Here is a 25,806-nt window from a genome sequence, read left to right as displayed (position 1 = left end):
TTGGGACTGTGGGTGTTTTCCGGCTCTTCACATCACACTCCCTGGTGCCTTCTCTTTTATTGCCCTACACTTCAAATTTAGATTGAATGCAAACTGTATTTAGATTTATTCACAGTCTTTCAACACCTGTCCTGCTTTCTTTTGACAGGGTTGCCATAAGAAGTCTTTTTTCAAGTAGTAAATTAATTTAAGTGGCACGTACCCCACCTGCATTTTGTTACGTGTTGGCAGTCTAGATAAATGGATATTATAATCACTGAGCATTCTGGCCCAACAGGCCAGGGCCGGCGTGGGAGACACTACAATAGTGATAATATTCTGTCAGTCTGGGGCAGAGAAGGAGACGGAGAAAAGAAAAATCCAGGGTGCGTTTTCTTATTTGTATTTATAAGATGCCTTCGGGGAAGCAGGAAATGCTGTCTGGCAGTTTATATGGCTAAAGGCACATGGTGGAAGATAAGGCCTCGAGGATGCCACCTCGCAGGCCCACGGAGGAGGTGCGGGGCAGGCCGGTTAATCGACAGCTGTGTCTGCTGGTTCGTCCTCCCTCGCCAGCAGAGATTCTCTCCCCGCCTTAACCCCACCATCTCCTTGAAGAATTCGGTCTATTTTTAATGACTTTATTGATTTGACGATTGGTCTACAACAAGCTGTATTTCTTGCTGGAACGCTCCGTCCCCGTCAGCACTTTACTATTCATGAATCTGCTTTTGGCACCGCTTTGATAGACTGTAAAACTGCTTATATTTGCAGGAAAATTTGTTTTGCCACGGTATGTTTATGTTAGATGCGGTGTGACTTTTTCCCCTCCTTGAAATCATTTTATGTCATAGCTTAGCTGAGAAGTGGACACACTGGGGGGTGGGGTGGGGGGAAGGGAGCTCACATCAGGTGCTGTTGAGAGGATGTAAAACAACACAGCTGAGAGAGATCACAGCTTTAGTGTCCGGTTCAGATAGTTCTCTGATGCTTTGTTTTCTTTACTGTTGTGTGAAGATGCCACAGAGTTTGCCTCACAGTTCACACACACACACACACACACACACACACACACACACACACACACACACACACACACGATAAACACCTAGTATATCCTATGTTTATCATTATAATCTGTATATGATTTCAGTATTTTGCATACAAGATCCAGTAAAAGGGTGACTTTATTTCTCATTGCTCAGATTATGAGAGGAATTAAAATATGTTTTCTATGAGACTTCCTAATTTTTTTCATTTAAATAATGTTATATCTAGTTAACTTTGACGTCTTTTAATTAATGTAATTTTGAGGTATGAACTGACACACACACTCATATTCCTTTTCCACAAAATTTCTTTGTACATACTTTCTTCAATGAAGAGAACTATAATTTTTATTGAGTGTATTCCCACGGTATGGGTGGGACCCAGAACCTCCTTCATGTCCAAACACTGTACCATTGGACTCCACTTCCAAGTAAAACTTTATTTTACCTGCATGATAAAACCAATGATGACCTAGTGATTGATTATGCTCGAATTAGACTGAGGCAAATACATGCAATGTGATGATAAATCCACTACCAAGTGGATTCCTCTGCGCTATTGCAGCCCAGAACCCGTTCTCATCAGCCTCTGAGATTGCTGATTCAGATTCAGATAGTGCAAAGAGCCAGCAACATCCTTGGAGCCATGGGCATGCTCCCAGCCCTGAGACCTTACGCTGCCGCAGATGCCCCGCAATGGCTCTCCGCTTCATGTTTTCTCCGCAGGAAGAAATGAACTCGCAGGGCAGTGTCAGAGTCCTGAGCAGTGCTCAGCAGCCTTTGGGAATTATCAGCTGAACTTGAAGCGGGTCTGCGGGTTTTCACAGGGAACCGTGTTATGATGGGACATTTAATTTAAAAGAGTCTTGTTGATAAGGGAGGCTTGGGGAACCAAAATTGTCCTGTGGGTTTTTGCTGGGCTGGCAAGTTGCGTGGGTTTGTGTAGCCGGAAAGCACTTCCTTCTAAGGAGATGGTCCCAGCTTCTTTGTGCATGTGTTGGGGGGATAGAAGGTGGTTCTGGGTCTGGGCTTTGCTCAGTGTGAGCAGGACATCCAGGTAGGTGGAGTTGGCTGTCCGACTCTACGTGAATACAGAGGGGAAGAGAGAAGTCGCCTGCTCTAGTGTTCTGGGAGGACTTGCAGACGCCTCTGGGCACAGGAGCAGCTGAATACTTTGTGAATCATGCAACTGAGCAGCCTGCTAAGTAAGAAAAGAATATCACACACACAGGTTTGATGTCTTTTTATGGGAGGACAAAGGAGTTTCGATTCTTTCACGTTGAGTTTGGCTTAGCCATTGTGTGGCAAAGGAGGTTTAATGATTCATTGTTTAACTAAGGGCTTGCCAAGTATTTGACCATTGAACAGTCTCCAATGTGGATAGAGTTCTCCCCTCACAGACTTCTTACTTGACTGTGATTAATTGGCATCGAATTGTTATTTAATTACCTCTGCAGAAATCTAAAAACAGTTCATGTTCCGATTAAGTTACTTGATGTAATAACAAGCCTCAGAGCCGAGAAGGTCAGCTCAGTCTCTAGAACCACTTGCCACCAAGAAGGCCAACTTTTGTTGTTTTAAAGTTCACAGAAGGTCTCCAAAATATGAGAAACCGAGAATCACAAATGTGGCTTTTACTTAAAATATGTGCACGTTTGACAATGTTATCTTACATTGTAAGTCTTGTAGAGCTTACATTGAAATTTGTGTGAAGCTATTACTTGGCTAGTGATAAACACTTAAAACAAGAAGGCTTAGAGCCTGTCCCCTCCTACAGTCCAAACACTTCACAGTGATGCCCATTGGCAACATCAACAGGGCAAAGGCTGCATTGGAAATGCAATAGAAACAATGGGGCTGGGGTGTGGTTTGGGCTTAGGAATGTTTGACCTAGTGAGAGGGGATGGAGACCAGTCTCATGAGGGTCGAGTTTGGAGGGGTGAGGCCCACACCATATAACCCTTGAACCTGGAGACTAGGCAAGGTGGAAGAATGGAAAGAGGCAGATATTGAAAGAAGAAATAATAGCATCCTGAAGTATGCATGGCACTTCACAGGGTGATGAGCAGTCTGATGCTGTTGAAGAAGTCAAGAAACATGAGGGTTGAGCCACAGCGGCTACCGGCTTTAGAAACCCTGGAAGTCTTAGACTCAGCTAGGAATACCGACGTGGGGAGAAGGATGTAGTGGGACTGGGAAAGACCTGGGGGTTGGGGTTGCCAATGGTATTTTAATAGTTCAGAATTCTCTGTAAGGATGAGGTGTCCGGAGCTTTCCCTGGTAAGTAAGCTGATGCCATTACAGTACTGTGCCCTACTGTTGTAAGAGTTATCTGGACTTTACAAAAGAAGTAATACAGTAGCTGAAGAGGTTGTTATTTATAAATACTTCTTTAAGTCCTAACAAAGGTGTATGTATTTACGGTTAACAGCCGAGCCAGCTTGGCGTAACATCTGTTGGCAATCCCCTGGTATTAAAATGATGCGCTGAAGATAGAAGTAAAGATCAGATTTGGGTGTTGGTTGATCTGTTTCCAGCACACCTTCAGTTGTTTTACATAGGGCGGGTAGTGGGAGGGCCCATTGTCTTCAAGTTCCGTCATGTCCTCACGCCAAATGTTTTGCTGTCCTATTTTTTTTTTCTTTTTTTTTTTGAGCATTGCGTGCACTCATATAAATGTTGAACATGGAAAAACCTGACTTTGCTTGTCAGGTGGCAGCTGCCAGTCAGGGTAATCTTATCATCCAGTTGGTGGCCGACCTTTGTGGATGGAAGTAGAATGCTGAGCCTCCGTGAGTGCTTTCGGTAGCGGCTGCCATCTTTGTGTGATCACGTTCTCGAGATTGCTGGGTATTTTCAGGCTTAGTTCTCATTTTTGATGAACTGATTCATGAGCATTTGACCCACAAATAATAGTCAAAGGATGCTGGATAAGAAGCCAGTACGTTGCTACCGCAGGAGAGGTCAAATTGTTGTCAGCTTCCTGTTTTCTTAGCAACAGAAGTGCTTAGCTTCTGTATGGTTCACAGTCTAAGAATCTCCTGAAATCGTATGCAAATCATGTTTGAGCATTTTCCAACACATAGGCTCTATAGCTCTTCATTAGGCCTGCCTTGTTCTAGAGTCCCAGTCTGGGAGAGTCTTCTAGAGATCTGCTCTTCCTATACCGTGCGTGTGTATGTAGTTATAAGCAATATTGTTTCTCCTTAAGGCTTGGAAAAGCATTTAATGGTTGCTTCAACACCAAGGCTCCCCTAGATAATTTGTGAAGTGTTTGTTATCCCTTCAGGATAACTTTCCCCCAAACTTGTAGCCATGAGCAGTTGGACTTGCTGTGGGTCACATGACCATAGCAAGGGCTGGGTTGAGGTAGACACAAGTCCCTGCACTTAATCAATTCTCATTTCCTCCCTCCCTCCCTCCTCTCAAAACCAGAACATTTATGATTGATCGAAATCCTCAAGATGAACCGGACGTTGCAACATCTGGCCTCTTGGGTTTAGGTGTCGTCCATTCATGGAATCCATGTCTGAATTGATAGATAAATCTATGTGATAGACAGTTTATAGGTGCCTCATCCACCCAGTCCCAGCCTCAGCATTCTAGTTAGACTTTCTCTTGCACTTGGCAGGGTTGTCACATTTGCCCAACTGCACATTGGCCCAACTGGTCGACTTGTGGAGGTGTTAGGCCTTAGGGCCACAGTGGTGACATGGCCTGTGCATTTTATATTGTGACGCTGTTCAAAGAACGATGTTCTTTTCTTATCTTGCTTTTACCAGCGGGGACAAAGATGCCGGAAGAGAACCACTGCGTCCTAGGACCGGAAGAGAGAGCACTTCCGCTGCTTCGAGTGTCTTCCTAGACGGTTTCGTTCATTCTTCCTCTCACTTGTTAGTCTTATTTACTCACAGTGACTTCGGTCACTTCATCCTGAGGTGGAGTTATTTTAAATGGTTTGCTTCAATTGCTGTTAGCCAAGAGAGCCTTCCCGAAACTCTTCTGACCAGGGGTGATAGTTAAAGTACTTAGCATCCGACGCAGCTGCCATTAGTCAATCAGAGGGGGGCAGAGGCGTCCACGGCAGGTTTGTTCATAACCATTCGTGCCAGTGTAATGCCAGCCCAGCCTGACACCTTCCTGGCTCCTTCTTCCTAGCAGGTATTTAGTAGAGCTTGCAAAGGTGTTCTGTAAAGCAGCAACGTGTCATGGATGTGTTGACAAGGACACACCTTCTGAGTCCCCATAATACTGGGTGTGGGTTCAGCTTGGCGACTTAGTAACTTGGAGTTGATTTCCTTGAGTTAAATTCTTCATCTGAAGGTCTCAGCAGCCTTGTCTTTAAATGGGAACCGCATCTTTGTTACAGTTCAGTGAATGCGTGTGTCCTGTTTACTCTCTGACCTATAGCGGTCATGGCAGTGTCGGGTATGTTGATGGTGCTTTAGAAACGAAGAGCGAGCGAGCTCAAATGATCATAAGGAAGTCTGGCATCAGTTCTGCCTGGTGAGGGCAAAGTGTGAATGGGCGTGGGCTCTTTCACAGAGTTAAAGGTGGGAGCGAGCTCTTGGGCCATTTTCTGTAGGACCTACCAGGTGTGTCTGGAGCTGGCTTGGAGCCAAACAATGTCCTCTTATCCCTGTGTCTCCCTTCCCTGGCCCTTCCATGATTCCTACTTACAGACATGGCTTTCCAGAACCATGATGAAAGACATAAATGAGATATCTTCCCTACCGTGGGGGACTTCTAGCGGAGGCCTCTCAGTCTCCTTTTCCATTTCTGTTCTGTTCTCAGGACTGTCTCTATCTTGACATTCCCGTGCATCCACGAGAACATATGTCTGCCTCTGACTTTTCCTCAGTCTTAGTCCTGAAGGAGGCTCTTCCCCAAGCCAGATCCTGTACGCACCACCCTAATCTTTGCCCTCCTTTCAGGTTCTTCTCTTTGTGAAACTATTAGGTTAACACAGCCCGACTTCTGTATCTTACCCTCTCTGGTAGTGGACCTTGGCTTTACAGTTTGTACATTGTCACAAAGCCTGGTGTGTTGTCCGTGCTTCCTTGTTTCTGTTGTGGTGTGTGTGTGTGTGGACTGTCAATGATGTTTTTATTCACAAACAGTGATCTTCCCTTGACTTCACTTTTAATTTTCTGAAGTTTTTCAGTTACAAATGGCCAATTGCAGTCTCGACATGCTACTTGAGTCAGCCCTTTGCAAGTCTGAGAGAACTCACCCATATAGCATCTACGATAGGATACTGTGATAATTTTCTATTTTTATTGCTTATGGGTAGTCCCTTGCTGTGCCTAATTTATAAGCTTCGTGTTTGATGTGTTTGAAACACTGCCTAGAGAGTTTGCTGCTGGCTGTGGCTTCAGGTGTCTGCCCAGTATCCCACCCCTGCTGATTACCTGCTACCACGGTGTCTTGTGTCTCCTCTCTGGTCTTCCCTTCATCCCCCACATCCTCTCGTGGACCCCTGCATGGTCTGTATCTACTGCAGCTCAACTGCATTGCCTCCTCTGTCTGTAAGCCCCACCCAGGGCCTTCCGCCCCTCTCCTGCTCTTCCAGTCTGGCTCTTCCAGTCTGGTCTGGGGATGCTGTGCCGTCTATAGACTTTCCATAGTGCTTGAGCACCATTGTGCCTGTATCTGTAGGTTGTACCCAGACTCAGCCTGTGGTCAGAAACATTAAATATACTTTGCTGGAACACAGAGAGATCCATTTGGTAGCAATGTGGAGAAAAAATGACGAGGAAGACCAGCTTTTTACTGTGTACGGCAACAGACGGTCCCCGCCAAAAACAACTGTCAACGAAGATGGCAGGAAACACCAAGCATTGGAAGTAGAGACCTGAAATCGGAAAACAAACCGTTTGCCGTCTGTAGCAGCAGGGCTTTCTATAGATTCTTTGTGCACAGGAAGTGACTGTGCACTTCCTGCATGTTAGCCATTGGTCTGGACAGCAGGGGAGTTTCACAGAACAAACCAAACAAAAAGCCTGTCCTAAAAGCGATTCCCCCACACATCTTGATTTATGTAAATTAATAATAAAAAGAATCCAAAAGCTCAGGAGAGAAATGTAAGGACCTTCACTATATGAAGGTGATCTGAGATGGGAAAAATATTCTTGGAGGTTTTCGAATTCTTTCATCATTAAAAGCGAGGTCGTGGACAGTGAAGGACATAAAATCACAGTGTTACCAGCCAGCACTGAGCATTTTTTTTCTTGTTAGATCCCTAGGATTAGTGGGCAGGTAAGAGAGAGAACTGTTGTTTTAGTGACTGGTGAATTATTGTTGACTTCAGGTTCTTGGCCTTCAATGTCTTGATATCTGTAGACTGAAGGAAGCCAAGGGGTGCTATTCACATCCTAGCAGCTGGAAGTAAGCTTCTGGCTTTGTCCCTGTGGATGTCATATAGGATGGTGACTGTGCCACAGCTGCCATGCCTTAGTGTCTCCTCAGTCACTTTCCTTGCACTTATTTTATAGGTTTGGTTTGTATTACGTTATCATATTGTCGATACTCAGATTTCACATCTTTTAAAGAAAATGGGTTGGGTTTTCTGGCTTGTCACAAACCAGTGCATCCTGAGCACTTCCCTGACACCCCCAGTTGGTAGGTGAACTGTAGCCCCCGTGTAGGCGCGGCATACATATGAATGTGAATTTAAGAATCATGGATGTGGAAGGCAGTTAAGCTGCCAAACTGATTGAAGCGCAACAGATTAGGCTACTGTGTATTCTGGAAAAAAATACGTACGTATCCAGGACTTTGGGGATACCGGGAATAGTGGTTGGGGTAGTCAGTGCCCTGGGATCCGGGTTGAGCATGTCCTCGTCCTTGAGGAAGCTGGAAGACATTGTCCCAGGGAACACATGCACCACACCCTTAACTTCTCTCCTGTACCTTGAATGCCTGCCTCGATTTACGGATTATAGTTCCTCAAAGGGTCCACCTTAAGTCACTTTTGGGACATTAACTGTGGCCAGTGATATCTATGTGTCCCTAAGAGCTACCCATGTAGTTATCCAAAGCCTACCCCATAGGTAGGGCAGTTCAGGTTTCCCAGAGCTGTGTTGGTTATAGAGGCGGGAAGGACTGCGGCTCTAGCAGATGGAGCTGAGGCAGGACTGAGACACCTCCGGAAAAGATGGATAAAGAATAGAGGTTGGGATCAGAGTGAGGGTGCACACAGCCAGGGGGGATACCTGGTATTCCTGTCTCCCTTCCCCGGTGTGCCTAAAGGACAGGACTGATATATACTTAAGATCTCCATTGGGTTGTTTCAAATGAAAAAATAAAATAAAATAAAACATGTTAATTACAAGAAATGAAAATAAGCCAGAAGTGCCTTTCATATTTTCATACTGGTATTTGGGCACTGGGCTAGGACAGGGTTCAAGGAGAGGGGTGGGGGGGTAGTCATGGATCACTTTCGAAGGTCTGTGTTTGGTCTTGCCTTGGTGAATTTGAAAAGCCTTGTGAAATAACCATGTGTCTTGAGTAAGGCCAAGAAGAACTGGGCAGGTAAGAGCTAGGATGCTCAAACATCAGGAAACAAAAAGATTTTTTTTATATATGAGTACAGTGTAGCTATCCTCAGATACACCAGAAGAGGGTATCAGATTCCATTACAGATGGTTGTGAGCCACCATGTGGTTGCTGGGATTTGAACTCAGGACCTCTGGAAGAGCAGTCAGTGCTCTTAACCACTGAGCCATCTCTCCAGCCCAAAAGATTTTTTTTAAAAAGAGGAAGTTGAGGGGTCGGGGAGACAGACAGACACATACAGAGAGAGAGAGAGAGAGAGAGAGAGAGAGAGAGAGAGACAGAGACAGAGACAGAGAGAGAGACAGACAGAGACAAAGAGACAGAGAACGAGAGAGGGAGAGAGAGACAGACAGAAAAAGGGAGAGGGGGAGGGAGAAGGAGAAAGAGAGACAAAAAAATAGAGACAGACAGACAGAGGAAGAGAGTGAGGGAGAGAGAAACCAGAGACAGAGAGACAGAGACAGATAGAGACAGGGGAGGAAGAGAGAGAGAGACCAGAGACAGACAGAGGGAGAGAGGGGGGAGGAGAGATAGGGGAGGTAGAGGGGGAGGGAGAGAGAGAGAGAGAGAGAAAGAGACAGAAGAGAGAGAGTGTGAGAACAAACCAGAAAAAATAATCACACTCATTAAGTAGTTCTGTTCTTACGTAAAGGGCCAGTAAAAGCTGCTGAAGGAAGCTATCTTGAAGAACGAGGTTTGTCATGCTTTTTTCCACTGTAACATAAGAAGTCCCCAGAAAGCTGAGTAGGTGGCCCCCAGCCCACTATGAAGCCTCTCAGCCCCTTAAGCAAAGACAACTGGTCTTTGTCTTCTCTAACATGAGCCGTGTGGTCATAACCTGAAGATCTCTCTGGAAACCTCACCTGCGCCAACGTCCAGTAGAGAGGAGGACCTACTGAGTGGAAAACAGGCAGTTTTGGGAAATGCACAGATGTATGCTGCTGAGTCTGCCTGACATCCACTTCCTCCTCTGTTTCATGAAGATGCTTCATAGAGTCTCGGAGCTTTAGTGCTGTGATTTGGAGGTTACTAGCCCCGAGTCTTCAGCGTTGAGCTCCTACCATAATGACATTGGCTACAGGCCTATGGGAGACCACCCTCACTCGGTGCCCAGCCTGAACCTGGCACTTCTGCCTCCAACTCCTTCTAATTTCTGTAGGCTACCAACCAAAGGTAAACCCTCCAACTCAAATAACACACACACCCCAGTGTACTGGGCTAGGAGTGGGACTCAGGACCACACACATGCCACGGTACAAATATATTCTTACCGTCAAACAGCTCACCGAGCTCTTGCCCTTAAGGTCAAGTATGGTATGGATTAGTGGAGCTGTGCTTGCCCGTACCTAAGACGATTTCTGTGGCAAAGAGCACAGCTCCGGGGGAATACTTAACAAAGCCTATGTCACGGACGAACCTCTCAAGTGTCAGATTGAAAAAACAGAACAGGATATAAAAGACAACATAGAAATTGATTCTACTTATTTGAAAGGTACTGTAAAAAGTCACATAAGAGAGAAGGCACATTCATGGTTCCCTTGGGCTGGGAACTATTGTAAGTTGCAGGAGACGTTGGGGAGGGGATAGCGATGAGGGAAAAAACCATATTAAACTTACTTTGAGTGATAATCAGATTGATTAGTAAGGTTACTTAGATACACTGAATTATGTAAAATATACCTCAGTTTAAAAAAACTCATTATTTAGATACAAAAAAAATACCTTTAAATAAAAGAGATTGTAAAGTAGGGAGAGGGTGTCTTGGGTGGGAACTGTTTCTTTTAGAAGTGTCAGAACCCATGTGGATCTCCAGCACCTACATAATAAGCCAGATATGGCATTGGCTGGAATCACAGGAGAAAGGACAATATATCAGGCTTTCTGACCATTTAGTAAAATTAGTCTGAATTGATATGTTCTAGGTTTTGTGTGAAACTCTAACTCAAAAAGTAGGTTGAAGGGTGATACAGGAGAACATTCATGTTGACCTCTGACTTCCACACACAATCACACACACATACATTCACATACACATTCACACACACTAACACATACACACTAAAACACATTAACACATACAAACACTGATGCTAGTGCACACATATTAACATACTAACATATACATTAACACACACTAGCATACACATTAACATATATGCACACACATATACATATTCAAACACTAATACACATTCACACAAACAAACACAATAAAACACATTCACACACACAAACACTCATGCTAGTGCACACATTAACACACTAACATACACATTAACACACACTAGCATACACATTAACATATATGTACACACATATATACACATTCAAACACTAATACACATTCACACACACATACACACACACTAATACACATTCACATACTAATGCATACACAGATTCCAGCTAGACATCGGCGCGGCATGTAACTGTAAAAGAGTCTGACTGCAAAGAGGTCAGAATTCTAGCTGTTGCAGTAATTCAAGGACATATTTTACAGTTTCCTTAAGTATGACCCCTCATAAATTTGTATTCTGAAAATCTGTCTGGCGACCGTATCTACGAAATTTTCTTTGGACAAGACAGAGAAACAGAGCCACACGAGAGGAATGGGGGTGACAATGTGGATGTCAGGGCGGCCAGCCCGTCCCAGTTTCTTGAACTCTCTCTCTTTCCATGTTACTTCTCTTACAAATCACGTATGCCGTGAGAATATTCAGAACAGGTTAGAGTCACCTTTTAGATGATTATTTGGTTTCCAAATCATGTCTTACTGGTCACGTCTGGCTTGTGGAGCTGGAGTAGTCCCTAGAGTTCTTTGTGTCTGGTCCCCCCATACTGTCTGTCTGTGCATTATAGTGTTAGGGTTATATGGAATTTTCCTTTCTTTTGAAATTGGCATTTATTTCTTGTTCACAGTAATATCTTTTATGAGAACAATTTCTTTCAAGGGTAGCATGTCCTTTGAGGGTACCCACTACCCTGTGTCCCCTTTTCTGTCCCTCTCTCCTCTCTTCCTGGTCTCCTTTTTCCAATACCTCTTCTGTGTCCATGCCTCATGCGTATGGCCTTTATAAATAGGTATGGACAATCTAGGATTCTCCAATGAGAAAAAGTGCGGCATTTGTCTGAGTCTAGCTTGCTGCATGTAATGTGATAATTTCCAGTTGTGTTCCAGGGGACTTTAACATCATTCTTCTTTATGGGTTACAAAGACACCTGGGCCGATTGTGTATTTTATATTTTGGCTTTTGAATAGTGAGACCAGAGGCATGGGTATGCAGGCATATGGTGCGTTGAGTAAGCGTCCTTTGGGTGTGTTATGAAGGAGTGCTGCCTTAGGTCAAATGGGAATTCTGGTTTGGGTTTTGTGAGGCACCTCCATACTGATTTTCACAGTAGCGAAATCTGTTTATATTCCTGCCAGCAATGCACAAAGGTTCCTGCTTTCCCAGCATCTGGTACCTTCACCAGCATTTTCTCTTGATGATAACCATCTGAGTAGAACTTGGGTGTATTCTAATTTTGATTTTCTCTGCAGCTAAACAGTTTGGACTTTTTCATGTTTTCTGGCCACTTGTACTTCATAATTTGAGAACCATTTATTTATTGTATTATTATATTGCCCCTTTATTATTACTTGTGCATTGTACGCATTTATACATGTGTGCACATGTGCACAGTTATACATATATTGCATACATACGTGGATGCCAGAGGTCAATGTTGTTTGTTGTTGTTGTTGTTGTTATTAATATTATTATTATTATTAATTATTTGAGACAAGGTCCCTCACTTACTTGAAGCTCATCAATTCATCTAGCTTGGCTGGTCAGTGAGCCCCAGCAGTTATCTTGTCTTTGCTCCCCAGTGTTGATAAGCACATGCTGTTGACCCTTTTTTTATGAGTTCTGGAACCTGAGCTGACATCCGTAAGCTTGCCTGGAAGAGTACTTTGCTGGAAGAACTGTCTCCATACTTCCCATCTCTTTGATGGGCTTATTTGCTTGGTATTTAGGTTTTTTTTTTTTAAGTTATTTGTGTATTCTAGATATTAATCCTCTGTCTAAACATACTCTAGAACAGTGGTTTCCAACCTTCCTGACACTGTGACCCTTTAATACAGTTCCGCATGCTGTGGTGACCCCCGAGTATGGAACTGTTTTTGTTGCTACTTCATAACTATAGTTTCGCTACTATCATGAGTCATAGTGTAAATATCCCATGTGTAGGATATCTGATATGTGACCCTCAAGGGGGTCAGGGCAGGAAGGTTGGGAACCATTGCTTTAGAGCAGTTCGGTAGTGGGAAGAGTGGATATCCACATGTACGTGAAGGCATAGTCCTGTTCTCCACTGTGTGATAAAACAGATCAAAGAACTTCATCTGAGACTCAAATCTGATAAAACAACACAATAATTGACAATTTAGTTTGAAACTAAAAGGTTTTACGTTGTGAGAGAAATACTTACCAGAAATAAAAGACACCTCGGAAAGGCAGAGAATTGTTGGCCCACGTTTGTTTTGTTTTGTTTTATATATGTTATAGAGCATGGTGTCTGGCCTCTTAATTCTGGGCCCGGTGAGTGTGCACAGAGGCATACAATTAACCCTGGGTGCTAGCTTTGAGTCCTGTACACCTGCAGTAGGGAGATGGGCCATCTGAGTGTGTGTAGAAGCCATGGTGGAGGGAGAACCCAGCCATCTGAGAGATACCTATAGCTCATCAACAGGTTGCCTGTGAGAAGTCCGGAAAGGCTGTGATTAAGTGTATGAGGGGCCATCACGGCAAGAGAAGTCAGTGGTTCTGAGAGCACTTGGGTGTTCTGGAAGGCAGGATTCAGCGTAGTGTTCTTAAGCAAGCTATTCTAATAGAACAGTTTGCTTGGACTGGTTCCTCCTGGGAAAATCGCCCCCATCCCCGAACACCTCCCCTGAGACATTCCGGTGGGGACCACATGTCATCGGGATGAAGAGGCAGAGTATGGGGCGGGGGGGAGTCTCATCATAAGGATTAATTTGGAGACTTCTGAGCAACTGACCCTGAAGCCTTGAACTCCACTTCACAGTCCCGAATTTGAAGTTGGCTATAAGGCAGAAACAATCTTCCGCAAATACTGTTCACTCTCTCACCCTGCTTGTTAAAAGTTATCGTGAGCCCCTCTTGTTATCTGTGGCCACTGGTAGGTAGGAGCGAGGACTGTGGGGGCGGGGGGAGTCTTCGACACATAGTTGTGTTGCCTGTGGTGAGTGTTAGGGGTGCACAACAGAGGATAGAACAGGACCTCTAGGATCTTCCTGTACCGCTCTCTGCGTCATTGCCCTGAGATGTGGTCTCTCACTAATAAACCAGAGCACTGCAGGTTAGCCTGGGCTGCCTGGCCGGCACATGTATGTGATCCGCCCATCTTCTCTCTCAGACATGTAAGCATCACTTCTAGTGAGTCACTTTATCCATCCTGCCTTAAAGCTGCCTTATATCTGATATGCCTAACCCCCGCCCCATTTCAATCACGTATATAATAGCTTTAGTTTAGTTTGGTGTGTGTGTCTCTGAGACAGGGTCTCTCACTGAACCAGAACTTTTGTAGTTCAGCCTAGGCTGCCTGGCCAGCAAACTTATGCCCCCTCCCCACCTGACATTCCTGGCTTTCTGCCTGGGCAGAGATTCCAGTTCAGGACCTTACACTTGCTGAGCAAATGCTCTGACCCATTGAACCATAGTTTCCTTCCTTTGGTATTGTTTCTTAGTGAACTTAAAAATTAGTTCATAAAACCTATAGCATACATAGGGGAAATTTGACTAATTATAATGTTTTCTTAGATGTATCTGATTTGAACTGTTCAGTATCTTCCCTCTCTAAGCCTGGTCTAGGGACCAGTAGACAGAGCATCCTTGGGCTCCTTGGGCACTTAGACTTAAGTTAGACCCCACCCCAGCTGTTGGACCAGACTCCACAGTTTAATGGCCGAATATCCTCTCCCAATGGTAAGCTTCAGAATCTGGCTAACAGTTACTATCCCAGCTTTTTGTTTGTTTGTTTGTTTGTTTGTTTTTTTGAGCTCTTGTTTAAAAGTGCCTGGCATCCTGACAGATTTCCTTCATGTAACGGCTCACGTAACCCTTAGGATCAGGCGCTAAAGGCAGTGTTACTAAAAGCTAGAAGAGGTGTCACCCCAAAGATGTCATGAAAGACACTTTCTGCAGTCTGTATGTCCTGAGCTGGAAGGACATTCAGACTGCAGAAAGTTGAGGCCTCCTTGTATCTGGTGTGCACACCCGTGCTTTCGGGCAAAGCTCTGGAGGATCCCCTTTGTACCGTGGGTTACAAAGCATCAGCCAGAGAATTGTTCAGACTTGCTTGCCTCAAAGTAGACTGACTGTCATCTATCTTATCTATCATTTATGGATGTGTGTATCTCTGTATTACCTACCTACCAATCATCTATCAATCTATCTTTTATTTATCAACTATTTACCTTTTATGTAACTATCATCTGTTTGTCTGTCTGTCTGTCTATCTATCTATCTATCTATCTATCTATCTATCTATCCATCTGTTCATTCATCCATCCATCCATCCATCCATCCATCCATCCATCCATCCATCCATCCATCCATCCAATCACCTTTCTGTCTGTCTCTGTAAAACCTGCCTGCTAGAAACCAGTTTTGACTGGTCCCCTCTGAAGCCTTTAGGATTACCCCCTTTTATGGGATCTTCTCCATGGGAAATGCAGTGGATAGTAGGAACTGACCTCACTTGTGGAGCACTGCTTCTGTTTCCCTGCCTACTTCCCTCCTGTCTCCCTTCCTCCTCAAGCCTGCAGCCATCACCCTGGGCACCGGTAGGAGTGTACTCACAACGTCTCCTCACCGGGCAGTGAGGTCTGATGGACCGTCTTTGGGTGTAAGACACCGATACTATCATTTACATTAGAAAAATATAATTCTCAAGATTAAAGAAAAACTAACATTGCCACGGGAATTCAGTAATATTTGTGTTTGGTCATTTTCGTCTTTCTTCTTTGCGCGTGGATTGACCTGGGTGAGTTAAGAGACATGCTTAAATCATGCCAACCCAACTCTGTTATGAGTTTTCCCCATTTCCTCTGTGTGTGTGTGTACACATATATGTGTATTTTTTAAAATGAGGGCCACATTGTAATTCTCTGTTCAGCAGCATTTGGTGGTATTTTTATTTCCTTTAGGTATCACCCTATATTCTTTTCTTTGTCATTGACATCGGCTTATTTTGTATGAATGCATAATATATTAAATACATATGCATTTACAATATTGTTTTGATTTGTTTGCAAGTTGTTTCTCTTAAGGGTCTGTCTGGGGAGATGTGTAATTTCTCATATCCTGTGCTTGCAGGAAGAATTTTAAATCGTTTCTCCAAGGACATCGGACACATGGATGACTTGCTTCCCCTGACGTTTCTAGACTTCATCCAGGTATGTAAAGTAATACCACGTTCCGTTCCCTTGTTTTTGTTTTTGTTTTTCCTTCTGTTTCTCAAGGTCTTTCAATGGGGTGAGGGTGGCGGTGTTTGGGAGATGTGTGCTGTTACCTTAACAAAAGACCATGTTTGTAGAAGTAGGTGTGACTGTGGTTTGGAGGCCAACAGAGTGAGTAATGTCCTGTGTAGGCGTGGCCCTGCATGTGTGTCAGGGTTGGCTCATGGCAGCTACACGCTGGTAAGTGGCTTTCCATTTGCCTCCCAGGTATCTGGCGAGGATTCCATTTACTGCAAACACATTTCATAATATTGAAACAATCAACCTCTCACGGAAAGATAGCCCAGATTAACGAAATTATGCATTGTATTGCCACAAAGGGCAAATATTTACTGCACTGATTTTTTTTGGGGGGAGCTGGGGGGGTAAAAACCAGGTGTGGTTACTTACAAAGAACAGATTAGCAATAATCAGGTGAAAATAATACTTTGTTAGCAGGGACAATAGAGAGTGCTTATTGCCGATTCAGGGCTTTAAATGCAAGCGTGTTTAAGCCAATAATAGTAGGACTGGATCAAAGTCTTCTCACAAAATGTCTGTTTTTGTTTTTCTGGCAGCTTTTCTTTGCACAGGTTGATTGCTCTGTCTTAAAGTGTCTTTAAAAAAAAAGGATCCTACAGAAATGCCTGCTTTTAGCGTGTTGTTTTGTCTGTGAACTTGAGGGCCAAAAGAATCGTGTTGGGTCACCTTTCTCTCATCCCCTCCTTCTGTGTCTCTAGGCTGCTCCTGCGGTTTGATTTGTTTTTGTTTTCCTTTCTTCTGTTATTTCATTGTCGACTTTTCTGTGACTCAGGCAGGGGATCTTTTTTTTTTTTTTTTTTTTTTTGTTTCTTTTGGAAAAGAGAAATGCATCTCTCAAAAGCTGGTGCAGATTTTAAAATCCCAGATGCCCGTGGCTCACTTACCATGAGATTGAACCCTCTTCCCCTGTCCTAACCGCCAGTTTTACAGCTGTTCCCACCGGAAGCCAAGTCGCAGGCCGGAAGTGGAATCATTCAGTTGTGCCCTGAGTCTCATTGCGCCCCTGGGGTCCACAATTGAGCTGGAATCCCTTGTTAGTCACGCAGAAAGGGAGCCCAGGCTGTCTGCCTGCAAACAGCAGGACCCACAGGTGAAGACATCTCTTCCTTACACCCACCCGGGCCCACAGGCGGAGTCTGCGCGCCAAACTCTTGGTTCTGTGAACTTATTTTCAAACTGTTTGCTACTGGCCTTGGCTACGCCCTTATCCTCTAGAAGCAACCTTTCGCTGCAGACCCCATAGAAAACGAGTAACTTTAAGTACATGTTTTGACAGCGATTATTAATTACTCGTAGGAGAATTAGCAAAGGGCTCTCTCCATAACCGTGAGCCAGGCCAAGGCTGAGTTCCGGAAGCTGGCCTCCTCACTGTGCGTTTAGCAGGGCGAGCCCGGCTAATTAGAATTCCTCCAGTGTCCTTGTAGCGCCTGTTGGAGGGATGTTTCTTGATTTCTGTGCAAAGCATTGTCCGCCTTGTGAGGAGAGAAGAGTCTAGCCTCCGATTTAACCAGACACTCCAGGGCCCTGCTTCATCATCCGCCCAAACACTCTTGGTACACTTAACCATTGTTGACTACTTCTGGTTCCTGTTAGCCAGTTTCTAGAATCCTAAAAGAGGCGAATCTTGTCGCTGTTGTCCCCCCTCCCCCCTTCTCCTCCCCTAAAAGGAGTTTCACGTGAAGGATAACTCACTTATCAAACATGATTCAGATCTTTTGTCGCTCACTTCGTTTGCAGGTGTCTTTAATAAGCCGTCCCATAATCCTTTCAGGAAGAAATATTTTCTCCTTTTAAAAACAGTATTAGGTAAATATAAAAGCCCAGATCTCCGGCCATTGTTGTTGGTTCTTTGAGGGACATTTCCCAACATTCATTGTTTAAATGGTTGTCAGGAGGAATCAAGTGAAACTTAGTAAACAGAGTGTCTTCCTCGGACTGTGCACTCAGCCTTTGCCATGGAGGATTTGCATCTGTTGGCTGAGTGGGCTTCTCACGGAGTCGCTGGCATCGGTTTTGAAGTATTTGGTGCCTGTTGCTTTATGATAGAGTAAAGTTGTTCTTTTTTTTTTTTTTTTAATAAAAGCCACACAAAATGAATTTAACCTGCCCTCAAAGAAAGACCAACAACAAAAATCTAAATGTAAGCCCCCCCACCCTTTTTAAGTAGGATAGGGCTCTGTCAGGACAAAAACAACTCAGTGGTGTTCTGGGACTCTTAATGGAATCATGTAAACTTAAAACAAACAGTATTATGGTAAGCACATAGAATGAAAACTAATTTTCCAAATCAAATACATTACATTCAATTCATTTTCCCCAATCAACCAAATGTTTAAAACCTGTTAGTTATAACGGCAATCTCCTGGAAATTAATTAGAAGCCTATTAGCCCTGCTAGCTCAGGCGGATGACGGGCTGCTTCTTACATTTATAAGTAGTGTCTGGAGTTAAAGTGTAGCAAGGTCACAACGACTGTCCAATGGGCTCACTTTATGGATGGACTTAGTACTTGATTTTTGGCGTGTGTGTGTGTGTGTGTGTGGTGCAGTTTGGCAGTGGGTGCTTTGGTTTTCAAAAAAAAAAAAAAAAAAACTACTCTATTTCAGTCTTTTAATACCTTTAAAAAAAATTTGGACTAAAACATGTAGCTCTCCTGACCTTGCATTTCCGAGTTCTATTTCCAGCACAACCAAAACAAACAAACAAACAGGCCAATGATAGGAACAAACACAGAAATTTGAGAATTAGCCATCAGACGGACATTAGCAGCAGCTTTCTAGTGTGAACTCTGAGGTGGGTGGAATTTTTCTCAGGCCTTGTTTACTGGTGTGTAGGTCCCAGAAGGGTTTCCTTAGCTCCTTTCAAAACTAACCTTAGTAGCAACCTTCCTGTCTGCCTTTGTTCTTAATGTCATTAGCAAACCCTGCTGCTGATGTTAGGGAGCTCCAGCTCCAGCCAACCCCGACTGCGTACAGGGAATTTCCCAAGATGCTCCTGTACTTAGCTTGGCTGAAACAGTTAAGTTCAGCTGGAGCTGATCTCCAGCAAGCAAGGGTTCGTCCGTCATCTCCTGCGAACACCGAGAGGCGGCGTGTAGGCCAGTAGGCAGAATAGAAAGGAAGATTCACAGTTGAAGTGATAGAAAGCAAAAGCAAAAGACTGCGTGGCTTGCTTCTTCCTTATAAAAGCTATGCATATGTGCCTGCTTTTTCTGGATAATTAAGATTGGATAGCTATCGAAGTAAATGACGTAATTACAATCACTCCTGTGAACTGTTTAGTCCAGAGCAAGCGTGCTTTGCTGCCTTTTCTGAAAGGTGACGGCAGTTTAGTTAGTTTTGTAAGTCAGTCCAGGACTTGAGTATCTTGCTGAGCACAGTTCTGAGGAATTGAGGGGACAGGCCCCTTCATTTGTGGCGTTGCACCTGGTATCCCTGTGTTCTAAGTTAGGACAAAAGTTGGCACAGAGATCTGGCAGGCTACTAATGGAATGGCTAAAATGAAGGAAATGTTTAAAATGTAAACAAGTTTCCTGCCACATAGAAGTCTAATTTTGTCCCCTAGGCTTTAATGAAAGATTGGTATTTAGGAGAACACGGATGGGGTTTGATTTAAAGTACTAACTGTTGGTTAGTAGTTTCCTGGAGCCTTGTCCCCTTCTGATGTAAAATCTGATCCTCACACAAGTTTGCATGTCATACATACATGTCATGCATACTCATTTACCCAAAGGGCCTGAAATGGAGGCAGGAGGTGGTTCCAGCAAAGGAGGTAGACAGGGTTGAGGGGGGACATGTGAACAGAGAGGAGAAGGGAAGTGTGCTGCCCAAAGTCCCTGCGTGACCACTTCCCTTTCCTCAACTGAGGAAGATGGAGGGGGTTGGTGGAGTGTTCTGATTTTTTGATTTGTTTTGTTTTGTTTTGTTTTGTTTTTTAATATACTGAGTGCCAAGTGTGTCGTAACTAACTTTTGATGATTCTGCTTGGCCCTGACATGTGTGATGAGCCACCATCATTTTAATTTCCATCACCCCTCACTGATTTATTGCTTATTCATTTATTTTTCTCATCTGCTACCCTCTCGTGCCCTTAAATGAAATCTGGGGCACAGCATTTAGCGTCCGTAGTTCCCAGTTTTTCACTCTGTCTGCTTGGCTGTCTGCACCACATGGCGTGTAGAGAAAACCATCGCTGAGCTTCTGACGGCATCAGACACAGCTGCTCTTCACTGCTTCCAGTGCTTAACCCTGGCTTCTCCCCTGACCACGGGGGTTTGATGTGTTGCAGCAGGTGAATTGATCAATGGACAATCAGATTATAGCCTCCTCTAAGGCCAGTGTGGGAATACCCAGCACCAGAGTGAGGGCTTGAACCCTTCCCTCATGCTTAGCACCCTCTCAGACTCTGCATCCAAACAGGTCTATGTTACTTTGCTTGCCCATGATTCATGTTGTAAAGGGAAGGGTTCATGCTGGTTACCCACTCCCCCGATCTGAGTCCTAGAGATAAACTGCCCACCAACCATATGGTGTGTGTGTGTGTGTGTGTGTGTGTGTGTGTATGTGTGTATGTGTGTATGTGTGTGTGAGTGTGTGTATGTGTATGAGAATGTGTGTGTGTGTGTGTGGTTATATGTGTGTGAATGTGTGTGTATGTGTTTATGTGTGTGTATGAGTGTGTATGTATATGTGTATAATATGTGTATATGTATGTATATGTCTGTATGTAATATGTGTGTAATGTGTGTATATGTATTAATATGTATGTATATGTAATATTTGTATGTGTATGTAATAATGTGTATATGTATGTATGTCTATATATAATATGTCTATATAATGTGTATGTAATATATGTGTATATGTAATATCTGTATGTGTATGTAACGTGTGTGCCCATAAATTCTCTCAATTGTGTTGTCTGCATGTGACTTTTCCACAAAACTGTTGTTTGGGGAACTATACTGGGGGGATAATGTTTGTGGCAGGGCTGGGGAGACGGTAAAGAGCTGCCATGCAGACATGAGGAGCTGAGTTCAGTCTCCTAGAGTTCCTACGACAAGGCCAGGCTTATTGTCCCAGGTGTGGGGAGGGGAGTGCTAGGAGGCTCCTTGAGACATAGTGACCAGCCGGCCTAGTTAGCCAGGAGGTGAGCTTTGGATTCAGTGAGAAACCCTGTCTTGAAGTAAGGCAGAAAAGAGATTGAGGAAGATGCCCAATGCTAACCTCTCACTTCCACACCAAACACATATACATGTGTGCATACCTGCACACATGCTCAGCTGAACCTGTACAAAGTTGGTTCTGCATAGCTTATTAAGTGGAGCCTACCTTGCAATTTTAGGCAGTTTAAAGACGTGTCATGTATACATCTCTCCTGAAGACGCTGTCATTCTTGGTTCATGGTCTTCTCTCCCCTAACAAGCGGTTTGCATACATATTGTCCTTACTTTCCCACAGGGGTGCTGCCTCTGCATACATGCAGAAATCTTAGCAGGCAAAAAGTCCCTTCTGCTTCACTCATGTTCTCTGCAGGGCTACATCACCACCTGCAGGATTTGGCAGGCCAGGAGGCTGTGATGCAGTGAAGGATGCAGAGGCCAGGAGGCTGTGATGCAGTGAAGGATGCAGAGGCCAGGAGGCTGTGATGCAGTGAGGGATGCAGAGGCCAGGAGGCTGTGATGCAGTGAGGGATGGGCAGGCCAGGAGGCTGTGATGCAGTGAGGGATGCAGAGGCCAGGAGGCTGTGATGCAGTGAGGGATGCAGAGGCCAGGAGGCTGTGATGCAGTGAGGGATGCAGAGGCCAGGAGGCTGTGATGCAGTGAGGGATGCAGAGGCCAGGAGGCTGTGATGCAGTGAGGGATGCAGAGGCCAGGAGGCTGTGATGCAGTGAAGGATGCAGAGGCCAGGAGGCTGTGATGCAGTGAGGGATGCAGAGGCCAGGAGGCTGTGATGCAGTGAGGGATGCAGAGGCCAGGAGGCTGTGATGCCTCTCATTGTGTGTTGTTCTCTGATCCTATTTCCATTCAGGATCCAACAGTGCTCAGGCCTCTGGGTCCACGCACTGTCCCTGCTCGACTCCTGACTTTTGAGTTCTGGATGAAGTGAGGAAGCACAGTGGTGTTGCTAGCAGTGCCTCCTGCCCCTTTTGAGTGAAGTCATTAACTTGGGAACCCTGAGGGCTGAGTGTTAGCCTTTGGCTCCTGTTGTGTTTGTGCCTTGGCTAACAAGTGCTCTATCTGGTCTGCTCCTGCTCAACTCGCTCATTGTGTTTTCCCCGCCTGTCTCTTAAAATCACACCTTTCGCAAAGCTGTAAGTGGTCTGCCTTTCATGGCTGGCACTCTGCTCCACAGTCACCCCAATGCTTCTTACTAAATTTGATCATGATGCTTGTCATTGTAACTTGATGACACAGTTTATCAACAAAACTGGTAACATGCGAGGAGGAGCTTGACAGGCCGGAAGCTTTGGAAAGACTCAATAATGACTTCTCTAAGACTAGGCGCGGTGGGGCACACCTATAGCCCCAGCAAGCGCTTGGGAGGCCGAGGAGACTGTTCTGACCACCTAGCCAGACATAGATCCCAGACCCTCCAAATAACTCAGTTAAATGATCCCCCGCCACCCCTCGTTGTAAAATAGGTTGGGGTGGTGTCTGAATTACTATGTTCCCGCAGTGAAGAAACATGACCAAGGCAGCGTATAGAAGAAAGCATGTAACTAGGGAGCAGGGCACCAGGCAGGCATAGTGATGGAGCAGGAGCTGAGAGCTCACATCTGATGATCTGAACGTTGGAGGAAGAGACACAGAGAGACTGGGCCTGGCATGAGGCTTTGAAACATCAAACCCTCATGTTTCCCTGTCTCATACATAGTCTGTCCTAACTAGGAACCAGACATTCAAACATATGAGCCTATGTGGGTGATTCTCATTTAAACGGCCACATATAGGAATAGTAAGTAGATGAGGGATCCTGCAGGATCTCAGGAAGACCCTGGACAAAGAGCTTCCCAGTGCCTTGAGTTGTTGAAGACTTGTTATATATAAGACTTCTCAGGAGGAAGAAGCAGGTAGAGCTCTGTGAACCCAAGGCTTGGTCTAGGCAGCAAGTTCTTGGCCAAGCCTGCTCACTGTATATGTTTTAAAATTAAAATGAAGCATTAAGGTTTTGTTATATCTGAGCTTACGTAACATTCCTAGGTCATACCTTTGGGGATCCATCTGTTGTAGCCTGCCTGGAGGAACTCGACAAAGCTTTGGGGTAGTTCCCAAATCCCAGGAAGTAGAGAAGGCACACTTGTCAAGATGCTCAGGGCATGGGGTATTTGTAATGAGACTATGGTATGGAATGATAGCTCATGGTATCGAGACAAAGCTTCAGACAAGACAAAGGTGGGGGTGGGGGACACAGATCCTGGACAGACTGTGTTGAGAACCAGCCCTTAACGTTGTAGTAGTTAGTAGAATCCAGAGACCAGGGCACTGAAAGCAGAGCATTGTCCCAGCACCGATGTTACGGTAAATATTACAAAGGATTCTGTTGCTGTCGGCCCCTGTGTTCTCACTCTGAGGGAGCTGCTCCAGAGTGGAGCCGAGAGCACAGACTGTCACACAGTCCACAAGCTGCCTTCTCCACGGGGTTCCCTTCCTAGGCAGTTCACTTCGCCCGCCCTGTTGCTTCTGTCCTGGGTAGATACGACCACCCCGGTGTGTTCCTTTCCTCCACCACCCGGCACAAACATGACTCCAAAGACTGGTAGCTTATCAAGCAGGTTTATACATGAAATTCTCAATCCACAAACCCTCTACATAATAAGCTTACATCCAGTAAACAAATATTCAAACTGCCCTTCTATATGAGATAAGAAGACCCATAGAAGCCCTTAGAAATAATAACCTCATCAAGCTAGAGATGCACTGAAAGAAACATACACACCTGCCTCCATCTCTGTTCCTCCTCGAAATCCCTTCCCCTGTCTTCCTCTTCCATTTTCCTAGCCTTTTCCCTGCCTACCTTCTCCACTGTCCAATAATGTATCACCTTAACAACAACCCACACACAGAGGCAGTGGGGTCACTGGTTTAAACATGGGGCATCTTCATAAGAATATCATTGTTAAGGCAAATCCTGACTCGGACTAGTAGCTCTGTAGTGCAGGGCAGTTTGTCCATTAAGGATCTGTTGATCACAAGTCATTTCTGTTTTAGGCAATAGGTTCTCAGGTATCCTAGGATGGCCTTGAACTCATTATATATCCAAGGATGATCTTGCACTTCTGGTCCTCTTGTCTTCCTGAGTTCTGGGATTAGGAGACCTGTGCTACCATGCTGTTTGTGTGGTGCTGGGAGTTGAACCTAGGGCTTTGAACATTCTATAGAGCGGTAAAGGTGAAAGAAAAGAACCCACTCCATACTTTGCAGGAGAGACAATTGCCAACACCATTTTCTTCCTTTGATTTAGTTTTTGTTTTAGAAGTAAGATTCTGATACATTGTACAGGCTGGCTCTGAACTCTGGGCTCAAATAAACCTTTCTGCCTCACTTTCTCAAGTGGGTAGAGTGATAGGTCTTTGACTGAACACCCCCAACCCTGTCCCCAACATGGCCCACTGCCTCCCAGGTCTGGGGACTCTAACCCAGAAATGAGCACCTACTCTACTCCCGAGGCACCCCACCCAGTGACATTCCAACAAAATTCATTCAAGCAATAAACGATATGCTTCTTTTTAAATATATTATTTCTAAGTGAGACCAATAGTTTGATAGTGGTAATCATCCCATGTTCTGTTCCATTAAGAAAACTATCTGACACATACCAGACCCAAGCACCAGCTCGTGAGCTTGTATGGCAGATGTTGGGTTGATGCTTATAATTTCCATGGCCATTTGCCACTATTGGGGTCTGTTGTTTTCAGAAGAGACCATTGAGCAATAAATATTTTATATTAATGTCACCTCTGTACTATTTCCAAAGGCCCCCCCCCCCCCGTGGTCCCTGGTAGCATCAAGCAGCATCTTGCTTATCTGGAGTTCTGGCAGCTGACATTCCCCACTTCCGAATAAAACAATTGAAAATGAAGTTCCTTGGCGTTTTAGTGTATGTGGGGAGTGTACTTCTCTGAGTGTGCAAACTTGCACACAGCTGCCCTCTGCAAACTGCTGCCAGTGATTTAGAGCTGTGTTGGAAAACCATTCTTCCCCACTTCACACCCTCATCAAAAAAAGAAAAGAAAAAGAAAAAGAAAGGCAACAGCTCCACTGAGCTTAAATAACTGACTTTTCATACCCTTTCATGGCACACAAAGGGCTAATCCTGAGGCTACTTGAGCCACCAGTGCAGGCAGTAGTGGAGACCACCACTGAACACACCACTCCCCCTCCCCCCTCACACACAGACACATTGACTTCTGCTTTATGAAGTGAAAATGCCAAGCCAAAGGACGTGAAGGAGCTGTCCCTTCTTCCTGGGGGTGCGGATGAGAAAAGGCTGTTGCATCTGGATATGAGGGAACAAAGCCAGCGTAAGACTTGGGGATAATAGGCTGGGTCGCTGGCTTTTATAGAAGCATAGGGTTGGAACTGCCCGGACTTGTCTGGTCCCACTGACCCTTGCATGGCTTTGTGTGGGGATGTCAGGGGAAGTGTGTAGAAAGCACCCGGAACAATGACTTTGT

At 44.8% G+C, this 25,806-nt stretch overlaps 1 protein-coding gene across 2 annotated transcripts in view; it reads left to right on the top strand.

Moving 5' to 3' along the window:
* The window catches only part of ABCC4 (ATP binding cassette subfamily C member 4 (PEL blood group)), a 201,406-nt gene that overhangs the window by 115,005 nt on the left and 60,595 nt on the right, over positions 1–25,806 (top strand). For both annotated transcript variants that reach the window (XM_080916846.1, XM_080916845.1), the window contains one exon: positions 15,968–16,047. In XM_080916846.1, the coding sequence (XP_080772972.1) occupies positions 15,968–16,047 (80 nt within the window). The remainder of the gene's footprint in view (positions 1–15,967; positions 16,048–25,806) is intronic.

The sequence above is a fragment of the Micromys minutus genome, assembly GCF_963924665.1.
Source record: "Micromys minutus genome assembly, chromosome: 5".
NCBI classification, from domain to species: Eukaryota; Metazoa; Chordata; class Mammalia; order Rodentia; family Muridae; genus Micromys; species Micromys minutus.
Note: the sequence above shows the minus strand (reverse complement) of the source record. Positions and strands in the feature narration are given on the sequence as shown.